This window comes from Trachurus japonicus, chromosome 15 (genome assembly GCF_045865225.1).
Source record: "Trachurus japonicus isolate A0001 chromosome 15, Traja_1.0".
NCBI classification, from domain to species: Eukaryota; Metazoa; Chordata; class Actinopteri; order Carangiformes; family Carangidae; genus Trachurus; species Trachurus japonicus.
The window spans coordinates 15,892,429-15,908,798 of NC_140921.1; the positions used below are offsets into that span (position 1 = coordinate 15,892,429).

Sequence of the window (16,370 nt, forward strand, 5' to 3'; positions counted from 1 at the left end):
TTAGCAAAAAGGGGGCGGCGGGGGAGCGCTGGGGTGGCTGGAGAGTTTAAGACCAGCACTGTAGCTATTACAGGATGTCAGAAAATGTGCTTAATTGAAAATGATTAGGACTCGCGTAAAAGCCGATCAAGTCAGGGTTTGGGGAGAAAGCGCAATTGTCCCACATAATCCTGCCTGCCGCTGTTCTTTCATCTGGATGAAGAGATCAAAAAAGAAGGGATTTGTAAAGGCCAGACCTCCCTGCGCCGCAGCCATTGAGCTCAGCTCCTCTCTCCAGTATTCACTCTCCTTTTCAAATGTACTTCCTCTCTCTCATGCACTCCTTCTTCCTCCCTGTGTTTCTTTTTTGTCTTTTTTTTCTTTTTTTGCACTGGTGTTTCTCATTGGTCACAAGGTATGTGGAGGTCAGCATTCAGCCCTTTGTTGTGATTTTTGCTTAGCGCTCCTGTTTCACTATAATATCAGTATGCTTTGCATTTAGCCATGAATCTTGATGAGGGCTTGTGTGACAGCATGTTTAGAGATAACAGTGTTGCCCTTCATCATCAAGACATCAAAGAGACGCACTCACCCACACTCAAACTTATGTGTGCAACTTCCATGCCTTTATCCATCTTCAAGAAAAGAAAAAAAAATAAAACAAGAGGATAGAAATTGGTCTGAAATGAAAGCTAGAGGGGCCTACAGAGAGTCAAAGTGAGACACACACAAACATTCACACACACAGAGAGGAATCAGCTGTGAGCTGAATGGATCTGAGTTGGGGGGGAGTACAGTGCCCTTATGGCCTCTCTTTGAAGTGAGGCACAGGCCGTATGTACAGGCCCCAGAGAGGGGCATGTCTACACCCCCCCATAGGCTGGCTGAAGGCAGCGGTCCGAGCAGAGCACACAACACAGAGAAAAGAATGGAGCTTCCTAACTGCGCTGCTTTCTCTTCAGACGCTTTCCTCGTCCACAGCAGAGTGGTTTTGTTGAGAGGAAGAACGCTCAGGGCAACAAAACTCTCCATACTTCATTTAATGTCTACAATATTTTAAGGACATAAGACACAGTTTGAGTTTGTGGTTCTGCAGCTGGTTGTTTAACAACCCACCGCTTTGATGAAGTTGTATTAAAGATTTTCTAGCAACCTATGAACGGCGCTATCAGTCACTTTGAAAGTGATAGCATTCAAGTTGCCCTCCGAAAGATCTATAATGGCCTTCGCTATTTATCTTAAGATTGGTGTAAAATAAATTCCCCCAAACAGCAACATGAGTGATGGGTGTTTAGTTCCAGTCTCAACAATTATGTTTAAGTCAGTGGACGAAGAGAGATTGTGTCCATTTGTGTTGAGTGCAGCACCATTAACCTCTAGTCCGATTAGCAGGACAGAAGAAAAACTCGGAGCAGATGATTTCCGTCACTGTAATGTCACAGTGTTGTTCTCAGCTGTCGAGGCTGCACTCTTAGAACACTCCCTGTAAACACACGCATCCACTTTGATGGACTGTTCCCAGCTTGTGCGCCCGGCACTCGGCTCACGTGTTGGGTGGGATACGGTGAGACAGTGTGAGGTCTTGTCTGGTCTGGTCTGGGCCACTCTTGCTCTGCCGTGGCCTCGGGGAATGTTTGGCGTGAGATAACGCTGTGTTTGAAGAGGAGCTCCAGATGCTCGTATATTACAGGTTGTCTTGTCGTGGTGCAGATAAAGCCTCAGAGAAGCCCCTGTCGCCAGGCCGCACCGCACACAGACACACACTCACAGGGAAGATAAATGTTTACAGGAGGCATTCACCCTTCGACAGTGTCATGCTGTGGACGGCAGAGCTGTCAGAGCTCAACCATTTTTAGGCTGTGGCTCATTTCTGTAGCATCCAGCTTTTGACATGTTGCATATCACTTCTTATAAACATACGATTATATTTTCCTGGCTTTGAGATACTTCCACGCTTTGATAAAATAAAAAAAATGTTAGCCTTAACAAACTCTGACAGCTATATTGGTAAAAGCCATGTCAAAAAAAAACATGTTAGCATGTATTGGTCTCTTAGATTAGATTTGAGTGTAGCATGGTCTGTTTTTCACAGTGTGTACTGCGGATTGGCCTTCTAATGTCTCCCTGTGTCTTTATACACACAGTAAAACAAATGTGTAGTTGTAATTTTAGCTCTAAAGAGATGAGATTGTGAATTTGTCACACTGATAAAGATATAAAGTCCTGCCATGGTGTTCTCTACCTTACTTTCACGCCTGCCTTAAGTTTATTAGGCCTTGAAATAGCTTTTACTGTAGGTCATATCTGTAGTGAGTAAAGCTGGGGTTTCAGTTTACTCTCAGCATGTAACTCATTGTAAAGGCTCTGTCCAAAGATTTGTTAGTTAATTGGTTATAACTATTCATTATTTAATTTTGTTAACCTCTCTGTCTTTTGATTGCAAGTATTTCCATCAAATCTCTTTAAGGCGGAGACTGTGTCCCTGCTTTCCATCCAACCTTGAATGAGGTTATCCCTCACTAATAAGACAAGAGATAGAGAGTTTGTATAATGCAGAGACAGGTTTCCCTCTGTCATTAAGTCCTGTGTTTGCTAAAGTGGAATAGTATATTGCTTGGCATAAAACGTGGTGTGTCTTCATTTGTCAGGCTCGTAGAGCTGTGAGACAAACGATGTTCATAGTGTATGTCTGAGGGCCCTCTGAGACCACAGTTGAGCGGCTGCTCACTGGTGCGTTTCTCATGCTAATGTCATGGTCTCCCAGTCTATCTGTCACCCCATTACGCTAACATCATTATGCACAGGGGCCTGTCTCTGGCGTTGAAAAGAACAGAATCATTCCTGTCTCATTTTGAAGCAAATTGTTTGGGGAACATTTCCCTCTTCTTTTTTTTTTCCAGTGGTAATGGCGGGCCAATCATTTTGCAAGGCTCCAGGTATGCAGATGAATGAATAGCTATTTGAGCTGTTTGGTGAAAGGAGTTTTTGTATTATTCATGAGAGGGATGGTGTGTCTGAAAGAGAACGTGTGCGGTGTGTATGTGTGTGTGTGTGTGTGCGTGCGCGTTCATTCGAGCTCATGCATGTGTGTGAAGGGGCCAATGTGTCTCTATCAAACACATACATTCACACACAAGTACAGTGTACATGCATTCTACAAGCATGTGTACATCAGCTGTTACACACACCCTACAGAGTCATGCTTAAATATTTCCGATGGATGTCAGCAATGCAGACGGGTGGGGTCCGGTGACGGCTGGATTGGTATTTGACTTTTTTAAATGCTCAACTAACGGCTGCTTGGCAAAATGATTATAGTTAAGATGATAGATTTTATTATTATATGTATATCATTGCTTAATCAACATATCCACTGTCACTGCAGGCCCACGATGGGCCTAAATCACAGCATTATTCACTCATGCTCTTTTCATCTGACCTAGCGCAGGTTCAAATCCGAGTTAAAACCTTTGTCTCTATCGAGATCTCTCCATCCTGGCAAAGAGTGCACAATTCCAGTCGGTCAGCTCAGCAGATTCCTCGTGCTGGTGTGCGAGCCTCCTGTATGTGTGCCGCCTCTCCGTGTGGCAGACATGCTAGCCATGCACCCACCTGCTAATTGAAAAGCTTCAATCAGCTCCGCTAACTGAACAGACAACCCTGGGTCCCTGTAATTGCCCTAGTGACAGTGCTTCTGCGAGGGGGAAAAAAAGCCTTTCTGTGTGTCTGTGTCATCATTTGCACAACGTTATGAATAGGTTAATAAAATAAAATACTTTAATTATAGCTTAGTTGCCATATTGTTAATGGTGCCAGTGTGGCTCAATTGAATAATACAGTTTCTACTATTAATTATCTGAAAGTGAACTTGTTTAAATGATATTTTACAGCCCCTTGATAAAATTACCGCTAGAGGCAATGTAATGATAGACAGACAAAGGCCATACACGAATTATCATAAACTATTAGCTTGTTTCCAAAGGGTTTTATGTTAATCTTTTAGCGCTTAAGTACCCTGCAATTAACATATCAGGAGGAGCTGCCTTCCAGCTAGGCTTGCAAATTGAAGTGCTCAGATAAAAAGCTATTGAGATGAAACCCTGAAAGAGAAGAGGAGCTATCGCACTGAAGTGTGCTGGAATTTTTACTCGTGTGCTCCGTGTGTGTGTGTGAGCAAATCTGTGAGCAGGGGAGAGCGATAGAGAGACTTTAAGAGTACTGAGACAAAGAATGAGTGAAAAAGAGAGCAAGATGCCGTGAGAGTGTCTGTGATAAAGGATGTATAACAATTCCATTATCTCTCTTGGGTGATGACATGAGACGTCTCTTTCAGGCCTCTTTTCCTTTGTCTAATGCTACACAGTGTGTGAGCTATAGGAGGGATGAAATGGCTCTCATTGGCTGCGATGGCGGCATCTGATGGAATGTGTTTACATATCAGGCTAGTGGCTTGATATGTAAATGCGGCGCGTTGAAAAGGCTACAGGGAGATATGGTTCATTGTTAGGTCTTCACAGACTGTGTTCCCTTTTATGCTAAGCACAATTGTATCCACTGAGCGAGCATCTTGTAAACCGCCCGTTGCCTTTGGTAGGTTAAACCCACAAAGGAGACCCATGCTTTGGAAGATATGCATGTTTTATAGGGTAATTGGCAGCTTTGCTTTGGTCTGCGTTCTTTGTTGTCAACACATAGCAGCTGACACCATTTACATTTACTACAATTAAATGAAAATAACCGTAACACATGTCTTATGAGTTCAGTTCTTTGTCTTGTTTGCTCACTACAGGAAATAGAAGAGGGTAATTATTTTTCTAGATCATTTCTTCCCATCTTTTTTGAAGAAACTTTATATATATTACCATGTTTACCTTATGTTATTATACTTTTTCCAGTTCCAGTTGTGTTCCCAGAATAATAAGCCAATATTATTTGATTTTGTGTCTTTTTCTGTAACTATCCATAATTATTTCACAGTAATTCATAGTGTATGTGAATAATTAATCGTTAGACCATTACATGTGCCATGCTTTACAATTCCAGTACATCACAGTCCTGACTCAGTGATACCATATTGCCCATAGAGAGCTCTGATATTTTACCCCATCACCCAAAGATAGATGAGTCCACTGAGGCCTTAATCTCATGTTAAAGATTTGTTGGCCTCTAGTAGTCAGGCCTAGCATTGAGATGCCTCATCTGATTTATATTCACTGGCATTGAAGGGGAGCCAAGTGCACTATCTGCAAAGCAGATGCTGCTGCAGTGCCCTTGTATTTGGCCTTATATTTCACCTGAAATAAAACCTCTGAGCAAGGTCATGTCCTCGAACACCCTCTTCTCTCTCTCATTCTCGTATTGTCTGTCTTTCTTCTTTTTTTCATCACTTTTTCATATTTCTAACAAGCACACCCAATAAATTTTCATGTAAATGATTACCTGACAAAAAGATTATGTCTGCATTCTACATACACAGTCCCCTAACCATCAGACCGAGAGGTTTTAATTTCTCTTTCATGGCTGGTTCTGAGAGTAAAGAGCTGAGAGAGAAATAAGGTCCATAGCTGGCCAAAATCCTGATGAACACCGCCTTTAAAACCAAATTCTTGTCTGTCAGCTCCTGTAATTTATGGGGCGGAGATTACAAAGCTACAGATACAATAAATTAAACTGATGGACAGAATTATGCCCAGTGCTTCCTGCTCTCCCCAATGACGCACACTAACTTAGCACTGCCTGACAATGAGTGTGATTTACCACCGGGCAAGAGTGGAGAAGGGAAAACATTCACAGGCAGAGGCACCCAGGCCTCACTCTGGCCCGCAGCCTAGTGAATAAAACCCAGCTTTAATTCACCCACAAACGTGTCGCCATTAAAAGACTAAGAATAGGGATTGCAGATCATAAATACTCTCTGATTTATTAGCTAACAACAAAGAGCATAAGCCCAGCCAAGGAGAGGGAGCGTGTTTGACAGAATGTTGTCAAGGAGAGAAAGAGAGAGGAAAAACACACTCATTCTCTCATTCTCAGTCACAGACACTCTTAGCTAAATCTGACCAGGGATGTAGCCCAGCCCTATCTCCTGCAGCAGCGTAGGGAGCAGATGTGTCTGCTCTCTTCTCAATGTGTGACAGACAGAGAAGATAAACAGAGAGAAAAGCAGAGAGAGAGAGGGAGAGAGGAAGAGACGGAGGGAGGGAGGTAAAGAGAGAAGGAGCTGGCATGGCACTGGCTAATTTATCTCGCTGAGAGACAGATTAAAGAGAGAGGAGAGTGAAACAAAGTTCCACTGGCTTAATCAGCGGACAGCCTGCTAGCAGAAGACATGATAAATCAGAGCAGGCTCAGTCCAGGAGAAAGCCTTTGCTCTGGGAGGGAACGAGAACGGGAGACGTCCTCGGCCAAACAGCAGTATCTTTTACACCGACTGTTGTAAAGAGCGGCTTGTGAACTTGCTATGTGTATGCTCGCAATCGATACTCATTGCTATTGTTTGAAGAAACGTTGTTATACAGTAGCCTTCTGCTCTTCGCTTTGTTTCAACACTGTTATTTTTAGTAGTGGGGGAACAGTGCTGTTTGGTGGTGTTGTGTAAACAGGACAAAGGGACATGAAAGACCTTAAGTTTCCTCCTGGTTTCTCTTTGCAGCCGTGTCTTTCTTTAGCTTCTCGTCTGACAGGAGACTAACCTAAGGGCCTAACCCAGGAACAGGAAAAGGGGCTTAGATATCCCAGTGTCATTAGTTCACTGCGGGGTCATAGCTGGGCCACTCAGAGCATGATTACACCCCTTGATTTATCTGCTTTGGAGCCCAAACACAGATAAATCTCCAAGCTCATCCCGGCCGTGGGATCCTCACCGTCTGATAAACGGCCCAAGCTGAATAAACAACCGCCAGCCCCCTACCCCCACAAACACCCAGCCTCATACATTATGAATAATTCATTCAGATTGTGAGCTCACTTAAATGTGTATATTTTGTATCTTAAATGGCAAAGGTGCTCCTATGATCTCCATCCAATCCGTTGCGCACGTCTCTGATGAAATACTAGAGAGGCAGAGGTTGGCGGACATTTTGTTTTGTAGTTGTAAACTTTATTTCCTTACCCCGGCTGTCGTCCTCTAGCATTTTCACATAAATATACTTTATGCAAATATGCAGCTCCCGTGTAGATATTGGCCTGTCTGCGACTTTATGACAAAGTTTAAAATCATTCATTACAGTGACCCCTGCGGTAAATTCACTTAGTGGAAAATTGCCCCGGCTCTCCTGTTTGGTGTGTAAATGTGATCACGAGAGCATTTTTAACTTAATTAATTGGCCGTTTCTGTTGACAAGAAATTTATGCAGTAATAATTTGCTCGAAATAGATGCAGAGCGCAGGAAATGAGATATCCATCAGGGCGCTTGTGTTCCGCCAGCTGCACCGCGGCTAATATGAAAGTATTTTGGGCTGCTCAGACCCTGCTGTTTGCGCAGTCAAGATTATATATACCCACGATCCATTGCCTGCCTCAGAGGCGCTCATGGAGGTCTATGATAACAAAGACCATGTGATTTATGGCCTGCTGTGAAAGCAGAACTTGATGAGATTAAACAATTTCATAGCACGAGTGTTTCTCAGAGGGCCCTCTGATTTGTGGCAGCAACGCCGACAGTAAATCAGGTTTATATATCTGAAAGCATGCTCAGCAAAGAAGTGCAATTACTGTTTAAGACAGCTACTTTTTATTTAATTTTTATCCCTGGTTTGTCTTTTTTATTCCTGGCCTGTCACACAGCCATTCACCTTCATAAGTCCTTCTGAGGGAAGGGTTGAAGAAGAGAGGAGGTGGGAGAGTCAAGGAGGGGAGGAGAGGGAGGCACGGCATGGCGTGGGGCCTCTGCTATCTGTCCTCCACAGCTTTTAGAGGAACAACTACAACAACAACAGCAACAACCAGGGGACAACGTCGGCCACCAGCAGAACAACACGGGCATCCATAGAGCAGGGGAGAGCACTCAATTTTTAATGCATTGTTTGCCTGCTGCTCTGTCCCTGTCTGAGTAAATGAAGTAGGCAGAGTGTAATTAGAGAGCCGGGCTTTGCTCCGTGCCATAAAGATGACATGGTGTAATGATACAGCTTACAGGCCCGCAGAGGGTTCTGTCTCGCGACGGAGGATCTGGGTCGTTTGCCTGTGACTTATGATAGGTGTGGAAGATGACAGTGTTATCATTGCGACGTGGAACTCAGAGGATGGGAGAGAATTTCTTGCGAAAGGCTGTCAGGGATTGGAGGCGAGCAGCGATGGATAGGGAGCGTATTAATCATCTGTGTTCACTGGTTGTCATGTAATATTTTCAAATGGATAAATAAAGAGGAATATAATTTTCAGTAATCTAATTATCATAATTGTGTTTGTTTTTAGTGCTGTTTATTTGTCTTTAAATATGTTTAAATACCAGCTCAGAAAATATACATATAATACATTATTCAAATTAATAAACAGTTAAACAGGATTATTATTTTAATCTTATAGCCCTTAATTATTTTTGCATTTAGTTGAGGCCAGTTGTTAAATTTAGATCACTAAGTTTGTGCTGTATTTACATCATGCAAGTCTGCATCTGTACTAATCAACTAATCAGTTTGTGTTTGTGTGTGAATGTAAGTGAGCATGTAAGTACATGTGCATAAGCGTTTCATGCATTCAAATAATATGAGGGGATATCTGTGCACTTTTTAATGTGAGTACATGCACACATGCAAATTTGTGTGTTTTGAAGTTGTGGTTAAATGATCCGTGTTTGTGTGTGTGTGTGTGTGTGTGTGTGTGTGTGTGTGTGTGTGTGTGTGTGTGTGTGTGTGTTTGTGCGTGTGTCTGTGTCCTTGGGTGAAGATGTGAGTTGTGCATCTGTCTGCATCATCCCATATCTTCCCAGAAAACATCAAGAGATCTCATTATTTCGACACATCTCAGTTTTTTTTTTCCTCTTTTTTCTTCCCGTATGCCTTGAGTCAAAATTAGTTTTCATTCCCTCTGTGATCTTACTGACTGAAGCTGGCTCAAAGTAAAGAAAATCGCAGTCTTCATAGCGAGGCTGAGTCAAACACACACTTCACACAGCCGCAGTCTGAGTTAAGCATTGCTAAGTAACCTTCACATTTCACTCGTGTGAAGAGCTAATTTCCTTTAAGTTCACATGTCACTTTTTGTGGCTCTTTTTGTGGGTCCTCTTCAAATGTCTCTCGGCGTCTAATTGCATAGGAAACATTCTAGACAAGCCGGTGTGACAGGCCCGCTCCCAGAGTCTTCAATTATTAAACATCCTACACTCTAGAAAACAGCCCTGACGTTAGCTACAGCCCTTAATCGGAACAGAAAACCTCATGATATGTCACACTCCTGAGTAGCTGTGGTTTTGTGTATGCCTGTGTGTTTGTGTGGCTTGGCTTAAACAAGGAAAGATGAAAATATTTCATTTCACACCAGTTAAATAAGGCAAAACATAAAAAAAAATATTTTTGTCACAGGTAGATCAGAACATTTACATCTTCCTTTTTTTTCTCTCTCCTGTATTAAAGATAAGAGAATTTGTGCACTTGTGAAAATATATAAAACAATCAGTTAAGTTTTGTGTAAAACTTTAAATAAGATATTTAATCATTGTTTTAACTAAGATATACCACATTCAGTGATTTTTTTAGTTCTTTTTTGCCTTTGTAACTTTATAGTTTTAGAATGAGTACTCATGGAAAGGTCATACTAGACAAAAATAAGAAATAGCCTCAAGCTAATTGTAGTGCATACCTGTAATGTAGGCTTTAAATCACCTACACTTATTCTGCAAGACACTCAAAGAAAAGGTCGAATGGGTTTTTAAGATTTCAACCTAAAAACAAACACAGCCTTATTACCATCTATGAGTCATCGCTATGGATGATTAACGTCCAGCAAGCACTCAACCTTTGCCTGTCTGACGCTTAGCTGTACACAAAACGGCGGTGTTCACTGTTGCTGGTTCGCTCCGTGTGCCTCGTGCCCCGAGCGAAACCTCACAACGGTTGCTCTTGTGATCAGTGATCATATGATACATTTACTCAGAGCAAGTTCATTGGAGTAGAACTGGTAAATCATTAAACACACGCTCAGCAGTCTTCCTGCTGAGCAAAAGACTGCTGTACTACCCACAAGTGCAGGCACCATTACATCAAACGCTCTTCCTCTTGCCATTACCTAAGAAAATAGAATTGATATGTTTCATGCACACAACCACAATTTCTAACACATTGTAATCTTTTTCCTGCTCCCTTAAACCAGTCATTAAGGTCAGATGCAAAAAGAGAAATTACTTGAATTAATTTACAACTGTATAGTTTTACTTTTACTTTTACCATGCCACTTGTGATTGTTGTTGGCAAAATCTGCCTCAACCATTCTGACTTTTTATGGCTATATGATAATATAGAAATGTGGTATTTTGTACAGTAATTCAAAAAATATTAGGATTCTGTTTGAAAATGCTCTGAATTATGCACAAAAGTAGTGTGCATACAAATCAGGACTGGATTCAATCTCTAGTAATGAATTAGAGCGGTTCTCATTTCATCATTGCCATTACATGCTGTAAGACGCTGCAAGCTGGTACTGCTTATTTGTTTTTCATTGTTTTTTTGTGAAAGTGTTGTATTGTTCGTAACCCCTAACTTCAGAAGTACGAGACATGAATCATAAAAAATTCTATCTAGTGAAGAGATAAACGTGTCATGCCAGCATTAAATGTTGACTCAAATAAGTTCACAACTTGTGTCTCCTCTGATCTCTAACATGATCAGAAAGCAGCACCAGTTTACAGAGACAAGACGTGAAAAAAGTTCCATGCACAGACACAAAAGAAATATTTTGATATAGACCCAAAGAGAAAACATATCAAAAGACATTTTTATACATGTCTTTTGCAAGCACAAAAAGCAGAAATGGTGTCAAGAGAAAACAAAACAGAAGGCTTGTTTCTTCCAACAATTGCTTTAAGCTACAAAAATCTCCTTGAGTCCCTAGCTTCCCCTCAATGTCAGCCCCCCACCCCCCTTCTACTCGCCCTTCCTCCCTCTCTCTTCCTCCGTTTCTCTCTTTTCCCCTCTTCCCTCTCTAAGGCAGGACAGGACCCTCTTTGCACCCTGATAGGTTGCGGGCTGATGCTTAGCAACAACATTCCTGTGCCCTAAGTAGCAGTAAGCCTCTGGCTGAACTCTTTGATGTGGCTGTCAGGCCACATTTATTTCCTTTTAGCACTTTGTCTACTTGTCCAGATGTATAAGGAGATAAAAAGGGCTGGTGTTTACACTGGTCTCCCTCTGTAGCGCGGCTGTAATTAGATTGTATTGCTGGTCAGTCTTAAGGAGGGAGGTGAGGTGAGGCGAGGCAGGAACCAGCTGTGTCAGGATGAGCTGGTAAGGGTGAGACCTCAGGCTCGGGCTGCAGTGTATGTAACATGGTCCAAAATAGTTTATATATTTTGGCAGCGAACATCATAATCACATAGTGAAATCTTTCTAGATCAGTCAGCGTAATGTACTGTAATATAACGCCCATCAAGCCACAGCCAAACTTGCAAAACTTTGTAAACTTTGTTGCAGTTGCATCTGAAAAACACCTAGATATGTGTCAACCTTCCCTGACTCACTTTCTGGTGTCTCACGTTCTCGTGAACCTCGCTGTGGAGGTGTTTATGTGCTCCATGTGGCTCTCTTTGTGTTTTGCTTTTCCAGTCTCTCCATCCCTCCCGTCTCTCCCCTCCTGTTCCCCACTCTCATGGTGATATGTTGGAAGTAATAATCACTATTGCCTCTGGGTTTATCAGCATTTATTCGCATAACAACACAGAAAAGGGGTAGACAGACAGCACTGGTGTGATGTATTATCCTGTACGGGAATCATCTTTCATAATGACATCCAACAGAGCTTCCTCTCCCTGCCACCACCCATTTTTCTGTGTGTGTGTGTGTCTCTCTCTCTCTCATTCTCTCACAGACACACACACACTTTCTTCATTTCGCTCTTTCCCTCTTTCCACTCTCCTCTGTCCACCCTGTATTATCACAGAATCCACAGTGCTCCCCAGCCTGTAAATTTGTGCCGCATTATCATAAGCTGTGGTGATAACTCACATTGCACAGAGACAATAATGATGTGAACACTCAGCATATGCCCCAGGCCCAGCAAATTAAAACAATGCTCAGCTTGATGAGCAGACTAATCTGGACAGCAGAGAGACTGAGACAGAGAGAGAGGGAGAGAGGGAGGAAACAGGGGGTCCAGGAGCATCTTAAATAGACGACACAGCAGCACCTCCCTCTGTTCAGTGTAGGTACAACTAGAGAAAACAAGAAAGGGACACAGAGAGAAAGGAGGAATACAGAGAAGGGGGCATAAAGGGAGTAGGAGCGTGGATGAAGTGCTTGTTTTGGAAAATATGAAAGGGATAAGATGTGTGAGGACATTGTGAGACAATCACTAGTTTTGGTTTTTATTGTTTCCGACTGCTTGAAATTTGTATGATCAAGCTTTGCGCACATATAAAGCTTCTTCTGCAATACGTTCATTAGAGGACATTGTTTTACTTGTATCATTGGAGTATCCATGTAGTGTCTCGTTCCTGTTCAACATCCCCAACAAAGTGTTGCCTGTACTGTAGTTATACAACTGTCTTTAAGCACTGATCCTGGTCTTGCTGCTGCTGCTGCCTTCTGCATTTTGATTGTTTCATTGTTGATGATCCGTCATTTGTTCCACATGTTTTGTCATCTTCAGCTTTGGCTGCTTTCTCTTCCTCTGGACGGGTCATTGACTGAAGTGAAAGAGTGCAGATGTGGAGGGGTAGGGAGGAAGGTCTATGAGGGGAAAGGGAGGATCACTACATGGGGCAGCCAACTGATTGATGTGCTGTGGGTGGAGTATAATGGTTATGCTGGGTAGGACACAAAGTGACAACCACAGATGGCGAACGGCTTTGGTATTTGATCAGCAGACATGATGCTGAGGAGGTGAAGCATTGGTATCGTGCATTTCATGGTTACTGAGTGGGTGGTGATACTGAAAGCAAAGTGAATGATGTCCCATAGGACCAAAAGCAGGGTGAAGCAACGCAATCCTGTATGAAGCAACCGCATCCACTCCTCCCTCTCCTCCTTCTTCTCCAACACCCTCCCAACATGGTCTGTGGGTGGTGCTGTTAATAATGTGGCAACTAGGAAGATTAATTGTGGGCAAGCAGCAGGATTAGAAGGGGCTTTTTAGGGCCAAGCAGGCCTGAAGAGGCCCAGGCCTGTGATCATTCAAGCAGCCCAGGAAATGAGGCAAGCAGGAGCGCAACTTTGCGGAGGCTCAGAAGCACATGGAGGTCGATCAGATAGAGAGGGTTAACAATTCTTCTCTTAATGCCTGAGTTGCTCCGTCAGCTCATAATAATTGTCACAGACTGATTCATTGTGTGATCACCCTGACAGCCATTATCAATTTTATCCTCAAAACAAAATGACAAAACGTAAACTTGGGGAACAGAGAGTTTCTTTGAAGATGGTGTTCTGTTAATATTGGCGTGGGTCTCTTATTGGCCCCTTTCAGTATCCATATTGCAGCAATACCTGTTTTTCCCCAAAAAGGGAGTTGTCCATTTTTTTTTACTAAGAACATTATGTTCTTATTTTGTCAAGTTTGACTTCTTCTGTTACATTTTCCATACAAGCACAGCTTACAATCAAGGAGTGATCTGTGATATTTTTAACAGGCTTCAGCCAGTCCAGAGGCTGAGAGCAGCAGGTCTGCTGTCAAAACAATATTTTCTATTCCAAGCTCTGTCTTTCAAAAGCAAGGTCCTTGAGCATATATGTTGTAAGATCTCAAAATAGGCTTATTTTTGCCATTTTTCCTCTCTGGTGTAATATGAGACACATGCTGGCCAGACCTTAATGCCTTTCAGAGATTCTATCTGAAAGCATATTATGTGATCGTATTCAATTCACTGTGCTCTCCTTGCCCATGAAGAATATGGTTCCATTTAACAGCATAGACCATTCCATTTCTCAATGTTATGCATGGGCATGTAGAGGAACAACAATAAAAGTGGGAAAAATGCAGCTCCAAACCATCCCTAATATGTATTTGTCAGTTGAGTCTCTTGCTATGATTAAAGGCCCAGTGAATTCCTTCCTGCAGGAAAGGAAAGTATTTCTGCAAAGGCATCAGATATCGCTGTGTCATGATAAAGTGCCTGCTCTGCTAGCTAAAAGGCTAAGGGAAGGAAGAGGATGTTTTGGACCTTGAAAGTGCATGAAAGAACAACAACGCAAGAAACTCTTGACCTGCTTGAGAGCGCGCTCGAGATTCAAGCCGCTGTTTTCTCTTTCTCTCAAAACAGTGTTTGTCACACTTGTTTAATGTGAAGGGTGTAATAGTTGCACATCATTCGGGAATGTATGCACATATTTACCTTAAATTTCAATTGGTAGCCAGATAAAAAGAGATTAGTATTTAAAATGCAAATAGTTTTTACTCCTTTCAATCCAGAGTTGAGGTCATTGTGTGTCACTCGTCAGATGACACTCATGGCCGTGCTATGTTTGGCTGTTAAACAGTGAGTGACGTCTACCCTTTAGGTGACCACAGCGAGAGGTCATGGCTGAGTGAAGGTTAAGACCTGTCCTCCCTAACCAGGTAGTAGATCAGATCATCAAAGCCCGGACTGACACATGAGATGTAATAAAACATGACTTGCCACATTATGTGTTAAAACGGGAGCAACAGCCCGCAGGATTTGTGACACTGACATTCAGTTGCAGGCATTTTTGTAATTTTAAAACTCATCAAACCACTTTTTCTCTAAATTTCTATTTTGTTTGTTTTTCTCCTTCTCCTAGCCACGCACTGAGCCTGGATCTGAGGGTCACGCACTGCCCTACACTCCTCTACCCCGAGGGTCCAGAGATGCAAAGAACCACAAAGGTAAGGAAAACAGAAAGGCCTTTGGACTTCACATCCTTTTCACTCAGGTGGCTTGTATAAACATCTGTGTGGAATGTGGATATTCTTCAAAAACAAACATGCAGCAACACAATATATAGTTATAGATTCATTCGAATCCTATAGGTCCATGGATTATGTAGATTCAAGTCATAACCCTAACGTCTGCAGAGAGTGGGAATCTATTGAACTTGTGACCCAGCTGAAGTTACAGTATGTTATCTATTGTTACTGATCTCATCTCATCTGTGTGAAATATTGATAGTGGGAATAAATCTGAGTAATCTAGGTTAACGCTGTTCTGAATGTATGCGTGGGAGCACACAGTACATATACAAGATGAAGCCTCCTTGATCTGTTGATACGAGACATTGATTAGGCCTCATATTGACCCAGTGTTGTCAGTTGATGCTATTCTGTAGCAGCTTCTTAACATCAAACACAAGACTCTAGGAAGAACCCATAGCGTTCATTAAAGATACAATGTTCTAGATTAACTGGAGGCCACCTACCGCATTTGTGCAGGCATCATTTTTTATTTTCTTCACTGTATATACAGGTACAAGGTACCAAAATACATATATTTTATCTAAGAATTAAAATTGTAATAAAAAATTATTGAACACACAAAACAGTTACCAATAATTGTATTATTTATTGTGTCTGAATGTGCAGTTTATTGCATAACCAGGCTTCAGTTGGCTTGATTTACTGAGTTGGGGTTATGGAGTATTTTAAGCAGGCTTCTCTTTTCTTTTTTTTCCCCACTTTTTATTAGTTTTCAACAAGAAAAGACATACATACATACCACAAGTCTAAACCAAGCCCAAACAGAGCCTCTACAAAAACAAAGACAAACAAACGCACAGAGGGAGTCCAACAGAGACAGTATACCTACACCTATACAAATACATACAAATGCAGACTGGTGACAGGAGTTAACCTAAGGGTGCAACCCACCTTAAGCAGGCTTTTCACAATTAGCTCCACTCTTTACAGGGTCAGTCCCTTAACACCCTCCCTCCCAATCTCATCGTCACACAAAGACACACACGCACAGCTACCTGGGACATTCATCACTATCTTCACAGTGCAAAACACCTCCGTTGGATGTCCTGTCCATCGCATCACTGGTGTAAGCTTCTCCACCATATATCCTGCAATGTAGACCCACCCCCACCCCCCCAACACCACCCTCAACCCAGAGACCTCCATTTATGGCGCCAAGGACATATCTATGTCACAAAAGTCTGGACAGTGGCAGCTCTCACCGGATGTGAGGACAGGAAGAGCCCCATGCTTTGTCAAAATCAGACCGGGCTAAGAACAGTCCATTTAAAGGTGAGGGGATCTGACACATGAAATATTTTCCCCTCCCTCTAAG

The 16,370-nt window shown here is 42.4% G+C and overlaps 1 protein-coding gene across 2 annotated transcripts in view; it reads left to right on the forward strand.

The window, feature by feature from the left end:
- Nucleotides 1-16,370, forward strand: part of lrmda (leucine rich melanocyte differentiation associated) — a 194,316-nt gene that overhangs the window by 154,892 nt on the left and 23,054 nt on the right. For both annotated transcript variants that reach the window (XM_085799903.1, XM_085799904.1), the window contains one exon: nt 14,884-14,968. In XM_085799903.1, coding sequence (XP_085656029.1) covers nt 14,884-14,968 — 85 coding nt within the window. The remainder of the gene's footprint in view (nt 1-14,883; nt 14,969-16,370) is intronic.